Source organism: Crocuta crocuta, unplaced genomic scaffold (genome assembly GCF_008692635.1).
Source record: "Crocuta crocuta isolate KB4526 unplaced genomic scaffold, BGI_CrCroc_1.0 scaffold54, whole genome shotgun sequence".
NCBI lineage: Eukaryota > Metazoa > Chordata > Mammalia > Carnivora > Hyaenidae > Crocuta > Crocuta crocuta.
Window position 1 is genome coordinate 4,703,507 of NW_027530356.1, and position 27,937 is coordinate 4,731,443.

A 27,937-nucleotide genomic window follows, 5' to 3' on the forward strand; every position below is an offset into this window, starting at 1 on the left:
GCCCGGTATAGAGGAGAGCTCCTTTTTGTACTGGCTTGCTTGTTTCCTAAAGCAAATCTTTGAAAATAGAGCCTGTCACTCCCATTGGCTTTCTTGTGCCCTAGTGCCGCCACAGCATTGTGTTGCCTTTCACGTATTTTCGTGATTCGAAGCAACTAAAATCCTTGAAAAGCACGACAGTCCTCAAAATTGCCCCTTGTTACTCAGGTTATGCCTGTCTCCTCACCGGCTGAACTGTGTAGCATTTCTTTTCCAGTAGTGAACATTTACCATGTGGGCCCGCTATGACCTGTGCATTTTATCTGAAGGCCCCATCAGTCAAAAGCTGCCTTTGATATTTGATTGCTTTCTACCAATAATTCATACCCTCTGTGTTGGGTAGTACCTTCAGTTCCCATGTAGCCAGCCTGACATCCTTCCTTTTAGGTTTTCCTTTTTAAGTAAGTGTTTAGAATCTCCTTTTTTTGGACATTTCCTGAAACCAGATAGATACTGGTGAGGATGCCCTGGCTTGAGGGGCGTAGGTACTGGTTTCTCATCTTCTAGGAGGGAGATGAATTACAGTGCAGTATATTAGCCATTGTTCTTCTTTCTTTATTAGGAGCTGCCTCTGGCCAAGTCAGGTGTTCCTCAGGTAAGCCCTGACTTTAATTCTTCCTGAAGATAACACGTTGTCTTTATAAAACCATTAACTATGCCTTGGAGTAGTCATTTCTTGGGCATTTGAGGAGCCCCTCCCTAGTCCTCCTTCTTTAGAAGGCAAAAGCTCTTTCAGAATTGGGTATAAGATTGCATTCTTTGCATGTTCTTCAAATTAGAAAGTTCAGATACTACTTCTTTAATTTCTGGTATTTATCTGTGAGCTGGTTTAATGCAGAAGACTTAACTTTTCTGCTAAGATCTTGAGTCTTCTTCCAGCTCTGTTCCACAATTCAAAATGGTTTCCTATATGGGATCAATCAAGTTTCTGAACCTGCTTTTCTGTTAGGGTACAACTCCACACATCTCCCATGCATTTAGCCACAGAGAGATAAAAAAGGGCCTAAAAAGGGACTTTCACCTCAATCACTGTCATACCTAGATTTGGACAAAGAGACTGGCCTCTAGGGATATCCTTCTGGCTCTTGAACAGTTCACTAGGTAGGGCTTGTTCACTTCAGGTGACTTTGATTACTGTAGTCTCTGGAATTTCCTTTTGCCTCCACCTCTGCTGGTGGACAGAGGGTGTTGACAGTGACCTTTATCTGAGGGGAAAGGTGATACAAGGCGTAGAGCCCTTCTTTGGATGAGAAACAATCATGTGCTAGGTGTCTTAGTTTTCTCTTAGTACTTAGATGCAGCTCTAGCTTGATTTAGAGATGAGACAGCTGCCCAGCATTTGCCTAGGTTCAGCTACAAGTTTAAGTCAGATGGTTTCTTTGCTGAAAATGGAATCCATGCCTGTAAGGAAGTCATACTTCAATCACTGTAAGCATAATTTCCTTCCTGAGTTGGCCCAAACTATGAATTTGACAAAACCATCAATACGTGTCTTCATCCTTAATTAAGTAACCTTCTTCACATATGTTCTTCTGAATTTTAATTCCTTTGATTTGAGCCAACCGATTCTTACAGGGTTCTGCCAGCAGGGGCGCTGAGCTGGAGGTAGACCCTGGCTTGTTCACGTGATGATCTGTGGCTCAGCTTGGTTAGATGTTTCATCTGAACATTTAACGTTTTCACATATTTATTTTCCTCCTGTCAGTTATTCAAAAGAAATCCTTCAGGCATCTATAAAAGATGCTGTTAGTAATGTTCCTTTGGAGATGGTACATTTAATTCTTTGCATTTGCCTATTTTTTTTAGACCTTGATCTTGTAATCTTTTGGTACATCTGAATGAGAGGCAACTTGGCCTTGACAACTAAAATTTAACGCTTTCAGACTATATGTTCACTGAAAGGCCGCAGCTCAGGTCTTGCACAGAATGTAGAAACCTGTGCTTTTCTTGTCCTTGGCTTAAACGATGGTCTGTAAACCCAAAGTCCTGTGGTCCATGGACCACGTGCCTTGTAAGTGAAATTTTCAGGAAATTTTCTTCTTAAATATGTCACTGTGGTCTGCAAAAAAGGAAGCCTTCCAGCTTTGGCTTGTAGGACTTTCATCTCGCTTTTAGGTATGTTTGTGCAGGGTAGCTGCCTCTGGCACGGGGGTAATGTTTAAAGTGAGCACCCAGGGCAGGAACTGTCCATGACCAAAAGTCTATTAAATTGCCCACGACACACAGAATATGGGCAGCTGTGTCTCAGTGTCCAACCTGGCAGCTTTTCCTTCACTTGGAGCAGCTTCAGTGTTTCTTTGGTAAGAACCAGGTGTAATAGCTTGGTTTAAAGGGCTGTGTACAAAAAATACTTCTCTTTTAATCCTAGGATCACACTTTGTACTAAGTGTGTGAATAGTCAAATTTTAACATCTGAGTGAGAGAAAATATCCACTGTCGAAAGGAGGATTTGACTAAGAGAAAAATGCCATGCTGTCAGAATCAGCTGGTTTGAAGTCTTGGTTTCCAACACACAAGCAGAGTTTGGGGCATAGAAGCCAGGGCTCTTGATACCTGTGGTTGTAGTGTCTGGGGCCCTCTTAGCAGAGGGTCAGGTCCATGGCTTGAAAATACTTGGGGTGGCATGGAGAAATCTTTGGAACTGGTAACAAAATAAAAACCATTCCAGTTTTGATACGTGTAATTCTGTACCTTACCCTTGTTTTAAAAAAACGTATTTAGAGAGAGAGAGAGCACACATGAGTGAAAAAGGGAAGGGCAGAGAGAGAGGAAGAGAGAGCATCCCAAGCAGGCTCTGCACTGTGAGCACAGAGCCCAACTGGGGGCTTGCACTCATAAACTGAGGTTATGACCTGAGCTGAAATTATGAGTCAGACACTTAACTGAGCCATCCAGGTGCCCCACCCCCCCTTTTTTTAAACCTTACCCTTCTAACCACCCTGTGAGGTGGGCAGGGTTAGGTTGGTGTCTCATTCATAAATGAAGAGCCTGGGAGTGATGAGTTTATATAGGCCGTGGGCCAGGAATGGAATACAATATTCTCTGTCTACTGTTTTACTCTATATTCATAAGTTGAGTAGATTATATATAGATGACTAGGCTGTTGCTAGAATATTTAGGAAGAATTCTAGAAGAGTGGGTTAACTTCTCAAACATTCAGGTGGTACACTGGGATAGTATTTGCTAAATAGTATACCTTCGTGGTCTGGAGGAAATAATAAACTGCCTCCAGTGCCTGCTTTCAGCTAGTGAATTAATTACCCGGCTATTTCTAGCTCAGTGTTCATTAGGCAGATCCACTGATCCATCAATTTAGCCTCTACTTTAAATTTTGGGCTAAAGGCACTTGAGAAGCTTTTTGGAAATTGTTATTATAAAATGATACAACCAGAAAGCTTTATAAAAAAATGCTCTTTGATGAAATGTAGAACGGGGACAGGTTTTCACTTGATCCATCCCTCCCAATTTTGAGATAAACTCCTTGGAGGACTGTCAAGAAATTATTTTCTGTTTTGTTGAGATGAGTAGTTTTCAGCATCTGAGAATCTGAAAGTAATTTTTTTGTAATAAATAAGAAAGCACAACTGATGAAACTGTTGCCGATGTGCTGAACGGAGTTTTGCTTCTTTTTCTTAATGAAAATTGACTTCATTTTGTTGGTTTTTAAACAGAATGTACTGTTTGACAACCCATCAAGTATGTACTTTGTTAAAGGCAGTGTCTTCGTTTGCTTTCCCTTTCTTTAGGTTGACCTCATGAGGAAAATATGAGAATTTTATGAATATGTTATTTTTTTAGGTTCCCATCCTTAGTAAAAAAGAAGATGTTTTTGCATATTTAGCTAAATATTCAGTGCCAATGGTTCGAGCCACGTGGCTGATCAAGATGACATGTGCCTACTATTCTGCTATTTCTGAAGCTAAAATCAAGAAACGTCAGGCTACCGATCCTAATTTGGGTAAGTGAGAGTTATGCTACATTTTACACTTCATTATTGATTCTACAAGTAATTATTGCCCTCATGCTCTGTCCATGGCCCAGCAATGTGAGTACCCGAGGTCCACGGGGAGGCTGAAAATTGCTCATGGCACATGGATGGGTCCTTGTTCACACAAGCCCAGAATCCCGATTCTGTCAGCAAATCATGTTGCTGTTACCTCCAGAATAGGTCCTGCATCTGAACACTTTTCCCCAGCACGGCTTCTGGAATGCTGGTGCATGCCACCATTATCCCTTGGCTGGATATAGCGCAGCTTCCTAACTGGGCTCCCTGCTTTTCCTTTTGCTTCTTACACCGTAGTCTCCAGACTGCAACACTGATCCCTAAGCCTGAATCACATCTTATTGTGTCCCTGCTTATAATTTTGTGAGAGTTTCTCACTATAATTAGGATCAAGATCCAGGTTCTTTGCTGTGGCCACTGAGGCCATCCAGACCTTGTTCCCTCATTGTATGATGTTCTGGTCACATGACCGTCCTTATGCCCCTCTGACCTGCCAGGCCCCTTCCTTAGGGCAAATACCTTTCCTCTTGCCTGTACTTGGGTTGCTCTTCTCTGTGGTATCCCTACCTCTCCTCCTCCTCTCCTCGGAGTCTTTGGCTTGAATGCCATTTCCTCAGGAGGTTTTCTCTGGCCACGTAGCTAAATAGCATTCCCTTATCCCCTTCTACCCAGTTATGTTCTCAGCTATTCTTGTTTTATTCACAGCATGTTTCACTATCTGAAATGAGCTTTAAAAATTCTGTCTCTCTCATACACCGACCCCCACCCCCTGCCCCTGACACACACTGGTCCATGAATATGGTGGGTGTTGTTGAAAGAACTGAAGGTAAACTGTTCTGTCAGTCTTCACTCTTGAGGACTAGACGATGACTCCTGAGGTGGTGCTACAACATGCTTAATAAAAGAATTGATTCTGCATTAGAAATGTGCGTGGAGAATTACATGTAAAGATGTCTATGTAAAGATCAGGTTTACAAATAATTTCTTATGAAATGGAGACATGCGTGTTTTATAAGGGAGACCCCAACCAGAAAGCTCTGAGGAGCAGGGTCAGAAAGCACACATGTCCTCAGATGCCAGGTAGCATCCTAAATGAGTCAGGATGTGAGGTGATTGGGACTGGTGGGGGGGCCTGGTGAACTGGACAGTGGAGCCCACTGTAAAAGCATGAAAAGTTACTCAAAACAAGACAGAAAACATGGCTAGATTCCATGGCTGCCACCTTTGAGTTCAGGAGTGCCAAAGGAAACGAGCACAAGTCAACTGTTCTTAAAACAACACCATATTGCGCAGGTATTTAAATACACAGGGGGGAAAAAAGAATGAAAGGAAACAATCCTCGAAGTTAACAGTGATTATCTCTGAGTGGTGTTTTGGTAGCAGTGTTAACTCTGTACTTCTAATCATTTTTGTCCTTGACTTAATATTTTATTGGGGCAACAGAAGAAATTTCCCTTTTAAAAATTACTGAAGCTATACATTCTTATTATAATATTTGTAAATGGTGCCAAAGTAGAACCAATAAATGTTTAAGTTTCTCTTCTCCCTTTTTCATATTTTCTTCCCCCGCCCCCCACTTTTTTTGAGAGAGAGAGAGAAAGGCATAAGTGACCAAGGGGCAGAGGGAGAGAATTGGGGCTCCTGTTTTACCTGAAGCAGGGCTCAAGCTCACCTGATGTGGGACTCTAACTCACGAACTGTGAGATCATGACCTGAGCCGCAGTCAGAGGCTTAACGAGGTCCGAGTAGTCTGTTTCTTCCCTGTGCTGTGTTAGCTCAGATGGCACTTCCTAAAGAGAAGCCGTCTCAGATCCCTCCAGCCAAAAGTCATTTCTCTGTCTGTAATCTGCTCCTGCCTTACTTCTCTTCATAGCTGTTCATACAACCTTCTGTTATATTTAAATTTTTTTTATTAAAAAAATTTTTAATGTTTATTTTTGAGAGAGGGAGAGAGAGAGAGACAGACAGACAGATAGACAATGTGTGAGTGGGGGAGGGACGGAGAGAGGGGGAGACACAGAATCCAAAGCATGCTCCAGACTCTGAGCTGTAGCACAGAGCATGATGCAAGGCTCGAACCCCTGAACCACGAGATCATGACCAGAGCCAAAGGTGGACACTTAACCAACTGAGCCACCCAGGTGCCCCTAAGTTAATTTATTGATTACTTACATCTCCTCATTCAACTATAATGTTTCTCCATGAGAAACTTTGTCTGATTTGTTTAGTACTGAATCTCCTAGGAGAGTACCTGGCATATAGAAGTTGCTCAGTAATTAAGAAAAATAAATGAATAATCAGGCTTGAAGCGTGTGTGTGTGTATTTGTCTCAATTCATAATCCTTGAAACTCTCCAACTATAATGGTGAGACCATTCCTCCTTTCCTTAGATTGTTTTCATGGTTTTTGTAACTTTTTCTGTTAGTTGTTTCCTTGATGTTCAGTTTAATCTGATTTTAACTGTCTTATGACAGTTCTTATCCTTTCTTATGAAAGGATAAAGGAATCATGCAGGAATGCATCTGCCCAATGAAATATAAAACAACTTAAGGACAAATAAAAGTCTGATAGACCATCATCATTTGCGAAGAATGTGTAGTTAGAGTTTTTGACAATCTCAGATATGAATGTATCACCAGAACCCTAAGATCTCTGCTACCACATGGAAGGAAGCCTAGTTCCGTTTTCCAGCTAAGAACATCAGTCTTCTTGCATTCGTTACTTTAACCATTAATTTCCTTATTAGTGTAACCAGTTGGTTTTTTGGAGGAGGGGGGGATTATTTTTTACTCTTCCTCTGGACTAAAATTTCTATTATTTCCATGACAGATGGTTGATTAGGTTCACTCACTAGCTGTGTTTTCTCTTCTTTAATAAGTCACATAACACACGATTCTGTTTTTTGACTCTATTAAGTATTACAGCTCATGCGTTTTTATCATTGTTCATGTGTGTAAGTGTGAATGTCAAATCCATGAAGGTCTAGTGCCTACTCTACCATTTTTTGCGGTAGGGTTTATAAAAACTTTGACCTAAAAATGCTTAAAGCTACAAATAAGAATATTTTTTTTAAAAATGCATGAGTTTTAGGGGGTGACCCCTAAACTCTGAGGTCTGGTGTCTCAGAAGGACTGAGGGCTTCACTCATCCCAACTCTGCCACTCAGTGACTGGTTGCTTGCAGCAAAATCCTTAGTCCCTCCAGACATCAATCTTTTTTCACTTGGGTCCAATCTAATCTATGTTGCTTCTGATTTCATTTCTTTTTCATTTTCTTTTAATCCAGAACAGTTCTTCAGCCTTTCTTTTTCTTGATGTTTTCAGAGAGGATAGACCAGCTATCTTGTAAAATGTCCCTTAATTTGCATTTGTCCAGTTCCTTGTGATTAGATTCAGGTTAAGTACTTTCGGTAGGAATACCATGGCAGCGATGGTGTGAGCCTCTCAGTACATGATACTACATTGGCCCAATACTGGTGGTGATAACTTTGGTCTTTTGGGTAAGGTGGTGCCTCCCAGATTTCCTCACTACATACGTACTGTTTTACCCTTTGGAGTTGATAGGTTATTTATTTATGTTTATTTTTGAGAGAGAGAGACAGTGTGTGCAGGGCACCGGGGGAGGTACACAGAGAGAGGGAGATGCAGAATCTGAAACAGGCTGAGCTCTCAGCACAGAGCCCAACGCCAGGCTCGAACTCGTGAAACGCAAAATCATGACCTGAGCCGAAGTCAGATGCTTAACTGACTGAGCCACCCAGGTACCCCAGTAGGTTATTTCACTATATAGATATGTAATTCATTTTTCTGTATTCTTGTATGTGTTTTAAAATGTGAATGTTCTCTGTGTTCTATACCATTTTTACTATCTGCAGAGAGCAGATTTCAATGCTCTGATTTTAGTTTACTATCACCCTGTTACACCTGATACTTCTCACTCTGCTTCGTCTTCAGCACTTTCTTCAGCTTCTTTAAGCAAATTATAGAGTGCATTTAGAAGCATTTGGCTGTGTAGACCTAGCCATAATGTAGCGAGTTTCACACTCCAAGCAAGCTACACAGCCAAGCAACTACACACATATATATGTGTTGAATTGGATTAAATTGCATACACTTCAGAAGATTAACTTGCAGTAATAGGTTCTATGTTCTGGCTTTGATAGTGAAAAGAATCATTCAGCACATTTGGGGCAAGATTGACTATCAGGTGTCACCTTTTTCTGGCATTGGTTTTATGACTTTTGTTGTCTTGATGATTGTTGTTAGAATTGGTAAAGTGTTTTCAGTAGAAATGGCCTTTATTCCTTTGTAATAGAAACATATGTTTTATTTTCAGTTCCCACATTCAGTGTTGGAACAGAGCTATAAAGCACTGCTGTTTGATTTTATTGAAGAGAGTTTTTCCTAAAGTTAAGTGGGCTAACAGCAACAAGGGAGCAGGCCCCATTGTGTAAATTCTTTAAATGGAGCAACACAGAAATTGTCACTATCATTATGCAAAGAGTTACAGATCTAAAATGTGGACTCAGTGCACTGCTGCCCTGGGGAGCTTGCAGCAGGCAAAGACATACCCAGTTGGTGTGTCCCTAAAAGTGACAAAAGTGAGTGGGGCTTGGGTTTCTGGGTGAGGTTTCACATGTAATTTTGTTCCTTTCTTTTTATATTTAGTAATTTTTGTTTGATGTTCCTGTTTGAGAGACAGGGTGAGCAGGACAGGGGCAGAGAGATGGGGGGAGACACAGTATCTGAAACAGGCTCCAGGCTCTGAGCTGTCAGCACAGAGCCCAATGTGGGGCTTCAACCCATGAATCGTGAGATCATGACCTGAGCCGAAGTCAGACGCTTAACCGACTGAGCCACCCAGGTGCCTCTCACGTGTAATTTCAAAGCACGTAAAGAACTATTTGACTTGGACAAATCTTTTTTTTTTTAAATGTTTTTTTAAAATTACTTATTTCTTGGAGAGAGAGAGAGAGACAGCGTGAGCAGGGGAGGGTCAGAGAGAGAGGGAGTCACAGACTGAAACAGGCTCCAGGCTCTGAGCTGGCAGTCAGCGCAGAGCCGGACGCTGGGCTCAAACCCATGAACTGCGAGATCATGACCTAAGTGAAAGTCGGATGCTTAACCGACTAAGCCACCCAGGCGCCCCTGACTTGGACAAATCTTAACATCAGGGCAGAGATTTTTAAAATAGAGGTGAGAGGCGCCTGATTGGTTAAGTGCTGACTTTGGCTCACGTCATGATCTTACAGTTCATGAGTTTGAGCCCCGTGGTGGGCTCTGTGCTTACAGCTCAGAACCTACTTAGGATTCTGTGTCTCCCTCTCTCTCTCTGCCCCTCTCGCACTTGAACTCTGACTCTCTTTCTCTCTCAAAAATAAATACACTTAAAATAGAGGTGAAATTAGGGAAGTTTAGAGGAAGAGATTATAATTTTCAGTCCTTATGAGAGCTAAAAAGGTAAGATTTCCAGGTGGACAGTGTATTGAGAAAATGCTATCAAAATAGGTCAATGTTACAGATAGAAGGGGACAAACATGAGACAATGCATAGTTGGTTTCAGAAATTCATTTAGAATTGAATGAAGTTTTATTTTTAAAATGGGAATGTTTATTTGTCTTAAATGTTTTGAGGTCACCGGAGGGAAGCATTAAAAATGGGCATGGAGGAGGGCACTTGTGGGGATGAGCACTGGGTGTTATATGGAAACCAACTTGACAATAAACTCTTTGTAAATAAAAAAAAATGGGCTAGCTAATATTTAAAAATGAGAAAGTGAAACGTATACTTATACGATTACGTCTTTGAACAGATTAGGAGATACTACTTTATAGTAAATAATGCAAACTTTGTGCATTTATCTGTAGGAATTTTCCCTGCAAGGAGTCCCATTTTTGCTGAGCCAACTAATTTTAACCATTGAATTTACTTCCATGTTTGCTATCACTGTAGCAGTTAGCATTTCTTGAGCAATTAAGGAACGCACCTCACTGTGGTAAGCAGGAACATGGCGCCTTTTGCAGTCTTAGATTGAGTCAGCTCCTGTTGTGTGCTGTGAAAATGAAAATGCTCCCTCAGTTGCTTGAGGGAGCTTTTCAGCCTCAGGCATACCTCATCTATGTTCCCCCGTTGGCTCTGTGAGAACAGTCCATCCCTCACCATGTCTAACAGGATTACTGTGGTGTGCTGTGATACCACATTACCTGTTTCTTGGTAACCATTTGCTAGGTTATGTTCTGTGTGTTTTCTGATTTACTCAGATGATCTGTGAGAGAGGGTGAGTTCATTCCCCTGTCACAGATGAGGATGTGGGCGTGCAGACGGGTACACAAAGCCTCTCAGTGTGCCGTGTCCACACTAGGTTCTGAAGCTTGTGCTGGACACTGCTGCTCTGTGGGGACAGGGAGAATGTAATCACTGCTCTCTAGGTGTTTGGTAGTAGGGCATATTTCCAAACCATCTAAGTATTAGAAAAGGAAAGGAGAGCTAATAGTGAAATGAATAAAATGTGGAGGGACTCCCAAGGAATTTGAAAAGCTCAGGGAGATCCAAAGAAGAAGTGAAGTTTGAAAGAGAAGGTATTTTGACTGAATATGGGTGGTGTGCAGGGAATGCCACTTCTGGCAGAAGGACAGTATCTGCAGAGAAACAGGGTCATCAAATAGTTGGACCTGTGGAACTGCCAGGTTTTTCATCTCGTGCATTAGTTACCAGCGGGGTGGTGATAAAAGGCTGTGAGGAGCCTTGTGTGCTAAGTCCATGACTACTCTGTGAGGGATGGTGGGCAGCCAGAGAGGGGCTTCTTAGTACTGTTAGTGTTAGAACACTCTCCCTTGACTGTAACATGGGGATAGTTAACATTGGCAGTATCTTTTAGGGATGAAATGAATCAGTGCTTCTAAAGAGTTTAGAATAGTTGCTGGCACATAGTAAATGGCCAAGCAAGTGTCCACTATTATTAGTTGCTACAATTGCTATCCAGTATTTATTAGATCATGACTAGCCAGTATTTATTATCTCGTGCGTTGTGCTGAAAAGTTCACAGACACCATATGCAGTCATAACCAGCTTGCAGTGTAGGTTCTATTATCCCATTTTGCATAGGAGGGGCCCGAGCATCAGAAGTTAAGTAACTTGCAGGCACAAGTGGAGCTGGACTCACTAGGGGTTTGCTCTTTCCTCCCTGCCGTGATGAGGTGGCTGTGGAGGGCAAGTCTGTGTTGTGGGCTCCCTGCAGACAAGATGCATCTCTGGGAAGAAGGGTGCTGACAGGGACTAGGCTGCAGGGTTTCAGGGCTGTGAGCAGCATCAGAGGAGTCAGAACGCTATTCTCATGGGTGCCATGGGGTACAGGCAGAGCATAGCAAAGTCTGGGGTGCTATAGAAACTCGAGAAAGATGCAATTGCTTGCAAGATCAACAGCTCTAATTCTGGCTAAGAATTGTTGGGTGTTCAGTATGGTGAAGAGTGACGAGATGTATCATGGACATGAAGCCTTTTCGGGGGGCGGGGGGGGGAGGTGTGCAGAGAGATTAGAAGAAGCTTAAAATGCTTCATGGTTAAACTCCCCGGAGAGCTGCTCTGCCTGCCCCCGGTTATTTCCCCTGTGCCCCGAGGTTTTGCCGGGTTGGGCATCAGTATTGGATGAGAGGCTTTTCCTGGTTGACTGTACTCCTGGAACCACTATTCTTATCGCCCCACAATACAGGGAAGGAATGGCTACCCTTCTTGCCCAGTGGGTAATTAATTTGTGACATATTCACTGAGCCATTGGGACTGCAAAAATAAACCCTGCTAAACACATAATTGACACTCTGGTTTCTTATCTAAGCCAACCAGCTTACTTTCAGTTCGGGTCTTTGAAGACATTGCAATACTAACTTTTGTGATTCCAGGGACAAGCTTTTAGTTTCAAGTTATGATTGCCTTCACGTTTTCAGTGTCCTCATATCTCATTGTCATAAAAGAGATCTCTGCTTTGCTAACTTTGAAAGTAACTGTGAAAATTGGACAGAAGTGCTTGTATAAGTGTATTTAAATTCATGCTGTACTTAGGCCTGAAAAAACAGGATTTAATTGGTGGTGTAGCTCTTGGCTACCTGGATAAATTCTGCAGTAGAGGCATTGGGGTAAGACTTGGGCACCTGCAGCTCTCCTCTTCTCCCAAAATCTTTTATCTAAAGTTTTAGCATCTATTGGTGAACCAAGCCCCCAAGTCATTATTTCACTAGGAATGGCTAGATGTTGGTATTTATTCTTCTGTAAAAACAAGCTTTCTCTTATCAACTGTGATAAGTTGTAATTCTTTATAAGAAAAGAAGTAAATATTAAATTCCTTTCCTTTGATTATTAATTTTCTGAGTAAGAATTGCTCTAATGACATGTTTAGTGGTGGTAAATGTGTTTCTTTCTTTTTCTTCTTAAAAAAAATATCTTTGGTCATTGTGATGGGCTAATGGATTCTGTTCACCCAGTATTTTACAACCAGTTACACCCCTTCTTCATTTTAGTATTTGGGCTGTCCACCAGGTGGCCAGTGGAAGATGTTTCAAGCTCTTTTGTATTCTTTCTGACATGATATCTCTTTGTCTTAGAGCACTTCTTTCCTTTTTGGCACAGAAAGTGTCCCAGTCTCATCTTTTACTTTTCCTGCCTCAGATCTGTAGCCAGTCATTTCTGTAAGGAATCCTACTTCTTTCTAGTGGGGAACAGTAGTTAGAAGGCAAGACCCCAATGCTGAAGGTGCGCAGTGCTGCTGGGATGTATGGCATCCAGACTCCATCAGTGGATGGATGGAGACCTGCCTTTCTGCGTGTGTATTAGAGTTTATGTTCTTATGTCCAGTTTATTTTAACATTTTCAGGTAACATTAAGTATTTTTCTTAACTTTCGATTATATGTTTACTTTAAAAAGTTCTAATCAGATTTAATATTCTGCACTATAACTCTCCATTATTCATCATTGCTCTATGTGAACATTTTCCAAAGTAAAATGTTCTAGGCCTTTTCAAGGTAGAATGCTAGTAGGTGATAGTGGTGGTCATGGTGGCTGGTGTGTGTGTGTGTGTGTGTGTGTGTGTGTGTGTGTGTTCATTAAATTTTTGATGGCATCAAAAGTAATACCTGCCCATGATTCCTTTTGAATTTCTTAGAAAACTGTGCTCAAAGGACTTCTATTTCACTCGAATAAGGTGTGGGTTAAGAAAAGCATTTACTAAGTTTTTATAGACTGGGGTAGATGCTGTGGAGAATTTTAACCATGTGGGGGTCATGCTGTCTGCCTGTAAGGGTCTATCATTTTTGGTGGAGAGAAGAAGCCTCTCAAACAGCAATTGGCAGTATGTAATTACCTCTAATCATAGAGGAAATGATGGGAGATGAAAAATTAGGGAATGTTTTCTGAAGGAGCAAAATGTGAGCTAGGCCTTAAGGGAGTCTAGTCTTTAAGTAAACATTAGAGTTTTGTTTTTGTTTTTTATTGTGTCTTGAAAAGTATTTCTTGGTCATAGATAATTGTCTTCTTTTCCTGGCAAGCTGGGGGCAAATGAGTTAGGTTTATAGTTCTGTGTACTGTGTTTCCTTGACCTTTACTGCTGTCATTTCTTCTGCTTTTGCTGTTTTGGGGGAGTATTACCTAGTCTTGAATTTACAGTTAGGAACCCATTGCCACCCAACAGTTTCTCTTTTCTAGTCAGTTTTAATGTTGACTCTTGCTTGAAGTAACTACTCATTTTCTGTGATTAAATGCTAATCAGAATCCCAGTTTAATATTGTAGTTCTTTGTGCTCCATGGCTATTGGTACATGCATGCACATTTACACTTGGAATGTATTGCACAACAAAAATATTTCTTAGAAGTTTTTGTAGCTTACAGATTGATATTCTGGTTTTTCATTTGGGGCATTCCTCACAAAATGCTTTTCAGGTGGCTGGGTATCTCCAATTTATAACTTAGGGTAAGAAAATCCAGGGAAAGTGGGAAAACCAGGAATTCCATCCTGGACTTGTTTCTGGGTCTTGTTTGCTGTATAGAATTTCCAAGTTGGTCATACCAACTGGGTGATGACTGTGGAGCTGGAGTGGGGGTGGTATTGGGGTGAGCTCACAGTATTTCAAAGAGAGTAGTGAAGTCTGACTGCATGGTTGTTCCATACATGGCCTCCCAGACCCCTCTTTGACACACTTCCCAAGGAATTGTTACCGATTTCTTGTGTATCTTCTGAAATATATTAGTATGTATATGCTTAATGTATGTTCTTAGGTTCCTTTAAGAGCATTGGTGCTTTTCCCATACTGGGCATACAGTGGCCCTGTTCTTTAAAGGCCCCGAGACTACTAACTTTTTAATGACTTCGGAAAGCTGGATCATGTTGTGTTAGCAGTCTGCACTGGAATGTTAATTCCATGATGAATTGAAAGCTCTCTCTTTTTTTTTTTAAAGACATACTTTAAGTTTCAGAGTCCTTTTCAGATGAAGTATATGTAATCTTTCAAATGAAATTCCTGCAGTCAAGTGGCTCTAAAGTTGATTTCTCTTCGCCGTTATTTTGGATTCAAGGGGTACCTAGAATAGACTGACAGGATAGAAGACACATTACGGGTCAGTAAATTACCAGTGTCTTTGTGAGAGTAACACAGCTAAAGTGAATAGGTCTGCTGTTTATTTATTTCTTGATTATATAATTTATTGTCAAGTTGGCTACCATACAGTGTGTACAGTGTGCTCTTGGCTTCAGGAGTGGATTATTCCCATGATTCATCACTTACATACAACACCCAGTGCTCATCCCAACAAGTGCCCTGCTTAATGCCCATCTCCCATTTTCCCTGAGCCCTCCTTTTCCACCCCATCAACCCTCAGTTTGTTCTCTGTATATAAGAGTCTCTTATGGTTTGCCTCCCTCTCTGTTTGTAATTATTTTGTTTCTTTCCCTTCCCCATGGTTTTCTGTTAAGTTTCTCAATTTCCACATATGAGTGAGAACACATAATATCTTTCTCTTACTGACTTATTTCATTTAGCATAATACTCTTCAGTTCCATCCATGTTGTTGAAAATGGCAAGGTTTCATCTTTTTTTTAATCACCGAGTAATATTCCATCACATATATATCACATCTTCTTTGTCCATTCATCAGTTGATGGACATTTAGGCTCTTTCTATAATTTGGTTATTGTTGAAAGTGCTGCTGTGAACATTGGGGTACATGTGCCTCTATGCATCAGCACTTCTTTATCCTCTGGATAAATTCCTAGCAGTGCTATTGCTGGGCTGTAGGGTAATTTTATTTTTAATTTCTTGAGGAACCTCCATACTGTCTCCCAACTGCACCAGTTTGCATTCCCACCAACAATGCAAGAGGGTTCCCCTTTCTCCACATCCCTGCCAACAGTTTTGTTTCTTAAGTTGTTAATTTTTGGACTAAAGTGAATAGATTTAATTAAATGACTATGTCATGCATCATTCTTGGGCACCAGGTTAAAGAAAAAAAAAGCCAGCTGAGTTCTGGAGGAGAGGATAATGGGAATGGGTCTGCTTCTCCTTGGTCTGCACAGTGTGTGAGCAATTTTGTGTTTTAGAGCTTTTTAGTCTAAAGTTCCTTTACGTATGTATTTAGCAATGTGATGTCTGTAGTATTTTTTTAAATCTTTGTTTATTTTTTTACTTTTTTAAGTTTATTCATCTTGAGAGAGAAAAAGAGCACAAGCAGGGCAAGGGGAGAGAGAGAATTCCAAGCAGGCTCCATGCTGTCTGCAGATGCGATACGGGGTTCACAGTCATGAACTGCAAGATCATGACCTGAGCCAATGTCGGTGGCTTAACCAACTGAGCAACCCAGGAGCCCCAGTGTTTACTTTTGAGAGAGAGACAGAGGGAGAGAGGGAGATAGAAGTGGAGGGAGGGGGAGAACACAAATTGGGGAGGGCAGGGAGAGAGAGAGAGACACACACACACACACACACACACACACACACACACACACAGAATCTGAAGCAGGCTTCAGGCTCTGAGCTGTCAGCACAGAGCCCAATACCAGGCTTGAACCTGCAGATCGCAAGATCATGACCTGAGCCGAACGCTTAACTGACTGAGCCACCCAGGTGCCCCGATGTCTCTTGTATTGGATTTGTGTTCTAATGAAAACTCTTACCTACCTAAAGCTTGTTCAGAAGTATAAACTTCACAGCAATTGCATTTAAGACTTAAGTAGTAAATGCAGTGCTTTTACTGTTGAGACTTGACTCAAACCAAACTCATTATGAAATTAAATGTCAATGCAAAGTGTAAAGAAAAAATGTAGTTTATCTGCTTCTGTAAATGATTGGGGCTTTCTACCACTTCCTCTGGAGCAGAAACTGGGAGAAGAGTGAAGATAATGAAACGTCCAGTGTAATAATTTCTGTAGTTCAGATATGTCTCCCGGGGGCCGGCAGCAAAGGTCTTTCTCCAGGACTGCTCACCCTCTCCTTCCACCCACATCCTCAGGGGAGGCTTCCCTTTGTACCTGCGGCTTCAGTGATGCCCAGAGGGATGTTCTCCGCACAGGGAAGCGCACTTGTGGTTTCCTCACCAGGTCTACTGTCTCGCTGTAGCTTTCCTCTCCTGGAGCCATAAAACTTGAGGCTTGGTCGGAGATGTGGAGGAGTGTGGGACCTGTCCTAAAGGGTTAATCAAGTGCACCAGTTTAGTATTTGTGAAAAGAGTGTGACTGCTATTCCATGATGGGAATATCTCAGCATGGCCAAGGTCACTGCTCATTCAGGTATATACAGGAATCTGAAAAGCTTTGAGAAACTTACCATAGGATAATTATTACATAAACTTCGGAAAGCCATCTCCCGCCCGTCGTGGCAGATGTTGAGCATGTACTGTTTGGAGGAAATCCCTGAAGCCATGCTTCTGCTGAGAAGTTGGGGGTGTGATTGACATATTGGATAAGAAAGTCTTGTTCTGGGGGCTAAAATTGGATTCTCTGGTTGCCAAGAGCCTTGGCTTCAGTTGCTTGTATGGGGTGGATAGGGAAAAAGGACTACTGGAATAAAGATTCCCCAGTGCAACAGTAAGCATTGTAGACATCAGAATGGAAAAAAAAAATTGGAGACCTGACAGCCGGAGTGCCAAACCAAGAGAAGTGTCGCATGCTCTTCTCCTCAGGTGTGAGGTCGTCCCCAGCACCTAGGATGAAGAAAGGCACAGTCAGGAGTTGACTTGCTTCCTAGGGATACAGCTCGTTTGCTCTGACCAGCCCCTCCCCTGTTGGCCCCGCTTCCTCCTTTCCCTGCCCAAGACCTTGCCACCCATTTCCTTCGTTGGCCAGTCTGGTCTCTTTTTACCCTGAAATCCTTAAGCACTAACGGTCTCTCACACAACTGTGCAGTTATTTATACTTTGCCTTGTAATGGTCCTTATCTTTTTTGGAGTATTGTCCCTCCTTCCTATACATACGTCTCTCACTGCTTGGGTGAGACACCCTTTGCTCACAGCGGTTCGTCGAACCATCCCAGCTCCCTCAAGGCTTCCTTCCCTTGAACTTCAGATAGTAGGGAATGTCTCTCCATTTCCCTTAGCTCACTCCCACCCTGACACACCCAGACCAATTTGTCCACAGTAGCCAGGGCTCCTTAACTGTCTTTGCCTCGTCCAGTGAGATCTGCTTTCATCCAAGGTGACTTCCTTCGTGAGTGTGGGCTCCTGCCTGCCAGGCCTGCAAATCATGGGTGTTGCTCTCTCCTGGGCATGCTCCACAGGTCTAGGCAGGTTTCATCTCTCTGAATTCTCGAAATAATCCTATGGGCCAAGTACACTTAGCAGCTCTGTGTTCTAGACAAGTAACGAGGCACTTGGAGTGTGAGTGACTTGCCCAAGACCTCAAAACTGGCAGGTGGCTGGAGCCGGGACAGAGACCATGTCATCTGACTCGAGAGCCTGTGCTCTTCACCACCACCAAGTGAGTTAATGTATGCTGGGGGCTTAGATGGGGCTGCGTGCCAACTAATATTCTGACTGTGCGGAAGAAACCTATCTACCCCTGGACTATGTCTGCTGGGTACTTGTGTAATCACAATCACTTTCTTTAAGGCATTGAAACTACAGAGGATAACAGTCCCTTTATCTGTGTCTTTTTGCACCGGCCCTCTCTCTGAGTGTCAGACCTGTGTGTCATATTTTCCCATGGACATATTTTCCCTGGACATATTTTCCCATCTGGCATCACAAATTCAAGTGATGAATGAAAAACAAAATCCTCAGTAAGGTCAGTGGGTTGTGTCAGTGCCAGTATCCTGGTTGTGATACTTCAATGTAGTTTTGCAAGATGTTAGCTTTTGGGGAAGGTAGGTAAAAGTATTTGTTACAACTGCACGAAGTTGAATTAAAACAAGATTAATAAAACAAACAGATGACCTCAGCCCTTTGATCCCTCCCCCTGCTCCCTTTCTCCATGCCATATCTCAGTCAATGGTTCTGGGATCTGCTCGGCCACCCTACTGAGAAATCTGGAAGATGCACTGCCCCTCTCTTCTCTCTAGTATCAGGTTGGTTACCATTTCACCTGTTTCTGTTTTCATTCTCTCCTTGGTCACCTCCCCACTGGACTTTATAGTCTCCATTCAATTTGCCTTCCCTACAACTATCTGAGAGGGTCTTAATTTACATATCTGATCTTACTCTTTGCTTAAAATCCTTCAGTGGCTTTTAATCATTTATAACGAAAGACCAAATTCCTTAGGTCATCATAACCAGGGTCAGAGACATTTGGGCTGCTGGTTATTAATGCAGATTTCCGGAGCCCGCCCCCCGGGGGTTGAAATCTCTGGAGTCAGAGCTACTGCTGTGTTTAACCAGCGCCCTCTGGTGACCATTTCATGCACTAGCATTTGAAGACCTCTGGCCTGGGCCACCTATCTGGCCTCAAAGGCCTTTTCTATCCCTTTTCCTTTCTGCTTTCTGCATTGCCTGAGACATTGCACACTGCTGTTTGTGTCTGTGGAACTTCTTTGTACTGTCCCTCAAGACTTGACTACGGTGTCCGCTTGCTTCCTCTCCAGTGTCCCATGGCATGTCAGAGCACTTAACCTCACTGCTGTCAAGATCTGTGTCCCTATGTGTTTCCCTACTTTGAGGTTGAATTGTCCCAAGTAGGGGCTGCTTTCTCTTCAACTCCCTGTAGCCTCAGAGCCCAGGACAGCTTCTGGCCCATAATGTTTGCTGCTTATAATACCCATAATTTTTATTTTATCTTGAGTAGGCACCTTGATCTTTAATTAGCAGTGCTTCATATGGTTGCTCAGTAAATAAACCAGAGAGAAATAGCCAGTTAAAAATAACATAGGAAAAATTACTCATCCAGACAAAAACAGATATTGGGTATTTGCCATTGAAACACCAGCATTCTACAGGTAATTCTGTATTAGTGGAAAACTTTTTTAAAGCATGAAAAAAATGTCATACTCTATTATCACAGCATTTCTACTGTTTCCCTCCGCTGCCACCCTCGCCCTGGTTTTTCAGCTCTCCAGCCAGAGGGCCTGATTTCACTAACTGACCATTCAGCAAAACACAGCATTCCAGCCATTGGGCTGACTCTGTCAGTCTCCGGGCTCACTGAGACAGCACTTTTCATCTGGACTATTCTTTATCCAGCCTGCCAATCAGCATGCTGATTTCCCCCTTTCATTTCCCAAGTGAATAGAGGCTGAATAGGGAATTTCAGGTTTTTCTGTGATCATTTTATAGGATACAACTGATTAACTTTTTTAAGCCTTTTATTGCGGAAATTTCACACACGTACAGATACAGAAGAATAAAATCTCTGTCACTGTTCACCCAGGTTTAACCACTGAGCCACGGACACTCTTGTTTTTGCCACTTACCCTCCCCACTGCCTATCCCCTCAAGTTCCGATATCCTCTTGCGGTGGATTACTTTTTACCAGTATGGCGTAGTCTCTTACTTCATGTAATGCCGATGATTTCTTACTGATAGTCAAGTATTTCAAGAAAACATTTAATAAAAATTAATTACTTAATAGCTGTATTCAGATATTGACAAACTTTGCAGTTCAAAGTTTATAGTAGTTTCAAACCCCATGTTGGGTGTAGAGATTAGTGAAAAATGTTACAAATTTTTTTGAGTGTATCTGATACCTGGTATTACATTAGTTTCAGGCATACAACATAGAGATTCAACATCTCTGTATGTTACACTGTGTTCACAAGTATAGCTACCATCCTGCACCATAAAATGCCATGATAATAGCCCTGACTATAATACCTATGCTGTGCCTTTTCTTCCCCTGACTCATTCATTCCATAATTGGAAGCCTGTGTCTCCCGCTCCTCTTCTCCCATTTTGCCCGTCCCCCCACCGCTCTGCTCTCTGGCAACCGTCAGTGTGTCCTCTCTCTATATAATCTGATTCTGCTTTTTGTTTGTTCATTCATTTGCTTTTTTAGATTCCACAAATGTATGAAATCCTAGGGTGTTTGTCTTTCTCAGTCTTACTTCACTTGTCATAATACCTTCTAAGTCCATCCGTGTTGCAGATGGCAAGATCTCATCCTTTTTTATAGCTGTGTAATATCTCATTGTGTCTGTGTGTACATATACACAGCACATCTTTATGCATTCATCTGTTGATGGACACTTGGGTTGCCTCCATAATTTGTCTATTATGGATAATGTTGCAGTAAGTATAGAGGTGCATGAATCTTTTTAAATTACTGTTTTTGGAATCTTTGGGTAAATACCCAGTGGTAGAATTACTGGATCATACGGTAATTCTACTTTTAATTTTTTGAGGAACGTTGATACTGTTTCCTCCAGTGGCTGCATCAATTGACGTTCTACCAGTAGGCACATCTTTGCCAGTACTTGTTTTTTGGGTTTTTGATTCTTGCCATTCTGACAGATGGGAGTTGGTGTCTCATTGTGGTCTTGATTTGCATTTCCCTGATGATGAGTGATGTTGGGCATCTTTTTATGTGTCTTTTGGCTCTCTGTATGTCTTCTTTGGAAAAAATGCCTATTTAGATTTTTTGCCCATTTAAAAATCAGATTATTATTTTGGTGTTGTTGAAGTTCTCTGTATCTTTTGCATATTAACCCCTTTATCAGGTATGTTAGTTGCAGGTATCTTCCTCTGTTCAGTAGGTTGTCTTTTTGTTTTGCTGATGGTTTCCTTGTTGCAGAAAAGTTTTTGATGAAGTCCAAATAGTTTATTTTTTTGCTTTTATTTCCCTTGCCTGAAGAGACATGGCTAGAAAAATGTTGCTACAGCTGACGTCAAAGAGATTACTGCCTATGTTGTCTTCTAAGAGTTTTATGTCTCACATTCAGGTCTTTCATCCCTTTTGAGTTGATTTCTGTGTGTAGTAGTAGAAAGCAGTCCAGTTTTTTTCTTTAACATGTAGCTGTCCAGTTTTACCAGAACCATTTATTGAAGTGACTGTCTTTCCTCATTGCATATTCTTGCCATGGCCACATTTTAGAACAGTTTTATTGCCCTTGAAAGAAATCATGTACTCATTAGCCATCACTTCTCATTTGCCATCCCTCCCCATCTACACTAGGCAATCTACTTAGCCCCCTTGATTTGCCTATTCTTAATGTTTCATATAAATGGAATCCTACAATATGTGTCCTTTGAAAGTGCCTCCTTCCAGTTAGCATAATGTTTCATCTGTGTTGTCGTATGTGTCAGTAGTTCATTTCATTCCTTCTCATGTATGCGTATAACAAATTTTATTTAGCCATTCACCAGTTAATGGACATTTGGGTTGCTTTCACATTTTGGCTATTGTGAATCATGATACTACAAACATTTCTTCATAAATCTTTGTGTGAACATGTGCTTTCATTTCTTTGGGGAATATAACTAGTTGTGGAATTGATAGGTTTTATGGTAACTCCATTTTTAACCTTTTGAGGAAATTACAAACTGTTTTTACGTTTTATATGCCCATCAGCAAGGCATGAGGATTCTGAAATGTACATATTCTCACCACCACTTGTTATGTGTCTATTTATCACTGCCCTGGAGGTATTTCATTGTAGTTTTGATTAACATTTTCCTGGTAGTTAATGATGTTGAGCATCTTTTCATCTGCTTGTTGGCCATTTGTTTATCTTCTTGGAGAAATGTCTATTCAGATCATTTGCCAGTTTTAAAAAAAGGGTTATGTATCTTTTTATCATCAAGTTGTTATAGTTCATTATGGACTCTGGATCCAGACTTCTTATCAGATAGATGATTTGCAAATATTTTTTTCCCAATTTGTAGATTGTCTTTTTATGTTACTGATGGTATCCTTTGATCAAGAAAGCCTTTTAACAACAGAAAATGTGAGAAAAATGGTGGAAAATGTTTCAGTCATTCTTACTGAGTATTTAGAAGTGGAATGTGTTGTGTCTTACATGTATTGAAGTTTTTTTCCCTCCAATCTGCACCAAAGTCAGGCTGATTAAGTCCTTAGCATTCTACAGTTTTGAGAAGTAGGCTATTCCCTTGGTGGAGAGGCAAGAACTCTTACTTTAGTGGTGTAGCCATAGGAAGAACTTTCTAGGATATGGGTTTCTCCTTCAAGGAGACTGTCATCTTTGACTTGAGTTTTATATCAAGTGGATCACCTTAAAAATGTGCACCTTAGTCTCTGGGACTGGTTGAAATTTTAAAAAAAATCTCTGTTGGATTTATTTTACAGAGTGAGTTCCCACTGGCTTTGATATCAGAGGAATGCATTTGGCCAGGAAAATGAGCCCCACAACATTAAAGGACCACATATATATTTACTGGAAGTTTATTAAAGAGAAACGAAACTTCAGTATTTGCTTGAGTTTTTTGCAGTGTGTTGACTAGCAGGTGCTTCTAGAAGCATTCGCTATAATAAAGACAGAGCATGCTAGAGAGGGAATTTGCCATTTCCTATATCGTGTTTGAAAGGTAGGTATGCAATGATGAGTTTAAACTAAAAAGCAAAGAGGGTGCCTGGGTGGCTTAGTCGGTTGAGTGTCTGACTTTTGATTTTAGCTCCGGTCATGATGGCTGGGTCATGGGATTGAGCCCCTCATCAGGTTCTGCGCTTAGCATGGAGTCTGCTTAAGATTCTGTCACTCCCTCTGTCCCTCTCCCCCTGCTTGCATGCTCTCTCTCTCTAAAGAAAAACAAAATGAAACAAACCCCCCCCAAAACCAAAAAAAAAGCCCCACACCCTAAACAGCAAAGCTGTTTGTAGGAAAATTTGGGAGGCAGAATTATTGGGGAGTGATGTGGTTTAGTAGTTATTTTAGGACCACCTTATAGTGTATTGATTCAAGTCAGTACTCAGATGTTGACTGTATAAGACATAGTTTCATGGAGATGAAAGAGATAGAGGATGAAAGAGCAGAAATTCTGATAAATCGGAGAACAGAGAGAGCCCTGTTAGGTGGTGGGTTGGTGTCCAGAGAAGGCTACATATTCAATTTGATGTTTGAGTTGGGTCCAGAAAAATTATCACAAGTGAACACAGGTGAGTAGAGGAAGTATCCTAGGTAAGGAGCATTATGGGCATGAGAGTTAGAAAGCAACTTCAGGTACTTACTAGTAAGTATTGAAATGATTTTAAGTTCTAGGAAAGGAGTTTGGCCTTAATTCATTAAGGATTGCAGATCCATTGAAGGTTTTAGAACCATGAAACGACAGTGATCAATTTTATAAATCTTTATCCAGGGCATTATGTTAGGCTTTGGCAGCTCAGCTGTGGCAGAGGCTGGGTCTAATATCAACGACAACAGGTGCTGTCCTCTGACAGTCAAATTCTAACCCTTAGTCTCCTTTCAGGAAACTTTTCATCCTAATACCGGTGATGATAGCTACCATATATTGATCGATTTCTGCATTGTACACACCATGCTAAGTAACTTATTCTTATGGTAACTCTAGTGTGTGTGTGTGTGTGTGTGTGTGTGTGTGTGTGTTATTGATTCCTGTTGCAGCGGACGAAATCCAGACACCATGCTAAGTAACTCATGGTAACTCGTGTGTGTGTGTGTGTGTGTGTGTGTTATTGATTCCTGTTGCAGGGGACGAAATCCAGACTTAGCAGAGGTTAGATACCTTGTTTCATATCACACAGCGAAGTAGCAGAATTAGAATTTGGACCCAGGGCCACCCTATTCCAAAGTTCATTCTAGCTAAACCACAAAATGCAGCCCTGTATTGCTTCTCCACTAATGTCTTGCTGCCAAGATACCTACTCCTGGAGCCTTGCTGCATTTGGCATGCTTTGTGCTTGCCCCCAGGGTAGGCCCTCCTCTGCCAGGCTCCCAGTTTTCTTATTAATACTGCAGGTGTTCTAGGCCAAGGAGGATCATCTTTATTTTTTAATTTTTTTAAAAACGTTTTTATTATTTATTGAGAGAGCATGAGCAGGGGTGGGGCAGAGAGAGGGGGAGACGCAGAATCAGAAGCAGGCTCCAGGCTCTGAGCTGTCAGCACAGAGCCCAATGCGAGGCTCGATCTCACAAACCCTGAGATCATGGCCTGATCTGAAGTTGGACGCTTAACCGACTGAGCCACCCAGGCACCCCAAGGAGGATCATCTTCTATGGAACTTGGCGCATGTCTGTTCTCACCTTTATGTGTTTGTTGATTTACATGTTTTCATGTACTACGCTGGGGCATCTCACACCTGTCGGTGTACTTGTGGCTTAGCTGTATGACCTTGTGTAAGCCTGCTGTTCCTGATCTATAAAATGCTAGCGTGAGCCCCATGACCTCCAAAACCCCTTCTGTCTTGGGGATTAGGCATTAACAAAGAAGCAATAAGTGGCTGTGGGATTCTGGGAGGCTAGGGGAAGTATTATCAAAGGGACCAGTCATTCTATTCAGTCCTGACCCCTGATGCCACTCTCTGTGTGAATTATGTGCACACACTTTCTAATAATCTGGCTTCACGGACCTGAAGTTCTGCTTGACATCAGCGAACTACAAATGTGGCCGTATCCTCAGAGCTGCTTGAATTGAGAGCTGCCTGCTCCACGTTCAGAGTAGCCTCCTTGGTCACTTTCTGTTCCTTTTCTACCTTTGAACACTGACCCCCACCCCCACCCCCCATCATCCATGCGACATTTATCCATTCCTATTTTCTTTTTATCACCTGATAAACACCAGCCCCTTACTGGTGGGAGGGGCGGAAGGTGCTGACATAGAAGATCCCCCTGGGGCTGAATTCACACCCAGGGCCGAGAACCACTGCCTGCCTTGCCACTGCTGCCCCTGGTGCTCGGATTTCAGTTTTTGTTCTAACTAAGCATGAGGGGTGTTAGTGGATCCTAATAATTTTACGGTGTTACAGGACTGGTGGCCGTTTGTTATTTTCTGTTTTCAGTTTTTAATAAACATTTTTTGTGTATCGTAAGTTTTATACTAATCCTCTCTAGACTGTCTTATGTCCCAGACTTCTGAATCTATCTGATTGATGTGATAACTTACTTCCAGTTAAATATAGTTAGTGTTAAAGTACACTACCTAAGAGGCCTATATTTGCATATCATTTGAATCCCACAAGGAGTTCAGATTGTGGAATGTCCTATTCAGCATAATTTTTAAAAGAAATGCATGTTTATGTAAACATTCCAGCACAGGGGCTCCTGGAGGGCTCAGTTGGTTAAGTGTCTGTCCAACTTCAGCTCAGGTCATGATCTCACAGTAGTACATGAACCTAGTAAGTACATGAGTTCGAACCCCGCTTCTGGAGCCTGCTTCACATTCTGTCTCCTCTCTCTGCCCCTCCCCCGCTCATGCTCTGTCTCTTCAAAAATAAATGAACGTTAAAAGTTTTTTAATAAAAAAATAAATTCTAGCACATATAAAGGAAAAATGACTGAAAAGATATATATTAAAGTATTTAATTATGAGTGATGGGATTACAGATGTTTTTCCTTTCATCTTTGAATTACACATTTTCTGTAGTGAACACATATTTCTTATGTATTTTTAAAAACAATCTCAAGAAGAAAATATACCCTGGACAAAGTAGGTGGTGTGTGAATGTGTGTGTTATTTTTAGCTGTTGAGGCTAAAATATTTTGTGGGGGTATTGAGGATGGTACCATGCTGTGAGAGAGTTAATAGCAAGGCTTGGCACACAGAAGCTAGGATTTGGAGCCTTGTTATTTTTGTTTTTGCTTATTATAGCCAAGCTAAACTTGTCTCATCTGATGGTGGGCATTTTGTTTTGTTAAACGAGTGTCATGAGACTATTAGCCCATCGTGGGGGTACCAGATGATGACACGGATAATGTATTGTTATGTCTTTCATGCTGATAGATTAATATTAATATCTGTTATTGGTGGTGCTTTCTAAAAAACTGTTCTACTTAGAACAGAATGGAGACCTAGTATCTGCTCATCTTTTTGCATTGGCTTAATTACTAGACGTACATCTGAAAGTATTAAATAAGGCACAATGAGAATAAGTGGTTTAGACCGAAACTTAACAGTAGTTCTCTCTGGGCAGTATTGTCAAGTACTTTTAGCAGTACTTACAGAATAGAAACAAAGCCCTCCGTCCCCAGCAGATGTGTGGTTTCTTCTCCTACTTTTGTCAAGACAGGTTCCTTTAAAAAGAAGGCGGGAGAGCCGATTGCCTCGATAAGGGGAACACGGCATTGTGTGGTAACGTTTCAGGAGGGTCGTTTCTTCTGAAATGCTGTTTCACTAATCCTTGGGGAAATTTGGCTGTGAGCATGCAATTATTACATTTTTATCCACAGAATGGGCTAAAGTTGGCATCACATCCCTCACGGTTGCCAGAGGCAACACACTGATTTAATTTGTGCCCCTCTGGCAGACGTTTTTGAATAATTTTAGTGTTTTGTTTTTTTTTTTGTAATGGTATCTTTCCTATTTCTTTTCTGGGCTCCTACCTTTTGTTGCTCACTACTCTTTGTGACTGAGTTTGGAGGCATCCTGTGTTGGTTGTGGAGTGAAGATTAATTGAAGGTCCAGATGGTTGTGCAAGAAGCAGCCTCACTTGTGTTTCTGGCAGGTGCGGGGACGGGGAGAGTGCAGGTCGGAATGCCGTGAAGGGCCAGCCCACGGTGAATACCAGTCCTCTTATAGACTGAGAAAAACAAAACAGATCTTAATTAGGAATGTTAGAAATCCAACTTGGAGCCTTAAAAATTTTTCCTAACACTTGCATTTGGAGGATTTTGAATTCCTCTGGAGTAGAATCGAAATTTCTTGAAGTACTCATCTCCACTGTTGTATTTCCTGCTTGTGGCTTTGTTTTTATTAATGCAAAATATCTTTTATGCTCACAGAGCATCACCAGATGCACACCACTCTCTTCTCCTAGCTTAGGGGTCACAGAGGCGCAAGGGGAAAGCTGTGGATTCCACCCGGGAGCGGGCCACAATTCCTGCTGGGTGTATAGGTCTGGCCGCGTTGCATTACCTAAGGACTTCGAGACAGCTGTGCTTCTTTGCGTGGTGCTCGCCATGTCAAAACCACTTTTATGTAATAGATGTTTGTTTTATATGTACATCCTTGAGATCATCAGAAAGGGGAGAAAACATTAATCTATCCATTTTGTCGGGAAATTGAGATTATTTTTTTTTTTAAATGCAGAGTGGACACAAATATCTACCAGGTATCTTCGAGAGCAGCTGGCCAAGATTTCTGACTTTTACCACATGGCTTCCAGCACAGGTGACGGTCCTGTCCCCGTGCCGCCAGATGTGGAGCAAGCCATGAAGCAGTGGGAATACAATGAAAAGCTGGCATTTCACATGTTCCAGGTAACCTTCCCGAGGAACCTCAATGCTGTATAGCATGCCTTTAAGAAGAGAGGAAATTCCTTATACTTTAATTTTTTGGGAGGCAAGTGACCTCTTTATATGAACGAGTACAT

General features: G+C 41.7%; 1 protein-coding gene across 1 annotated transcript in view; it reads left to right on the top strand.

Moving 5' to 3' along the window:
• The window catches only part of MED12L (mediator complex subunit 12L), a 325,934-nt gene that overhangs the window by 41,973 nt on the left and 256,024 nt on the right, over window positions 1-27,937 (top strand). The window contains exons 5-6 of the mRNA XM_077765916.1: window positions 3,838-3,997; window positions 27,655-27,824. Of these exons, the coding sequence (XP_077622042.1) occupies window positions 3,838-3,997; window positions 27,655-27,824 (330 nt within the window). The remainder of the gene's footprint in view (window positions 1-3,837; window positions 3,998-27,654; window positions 27,825-27,937) is intronic.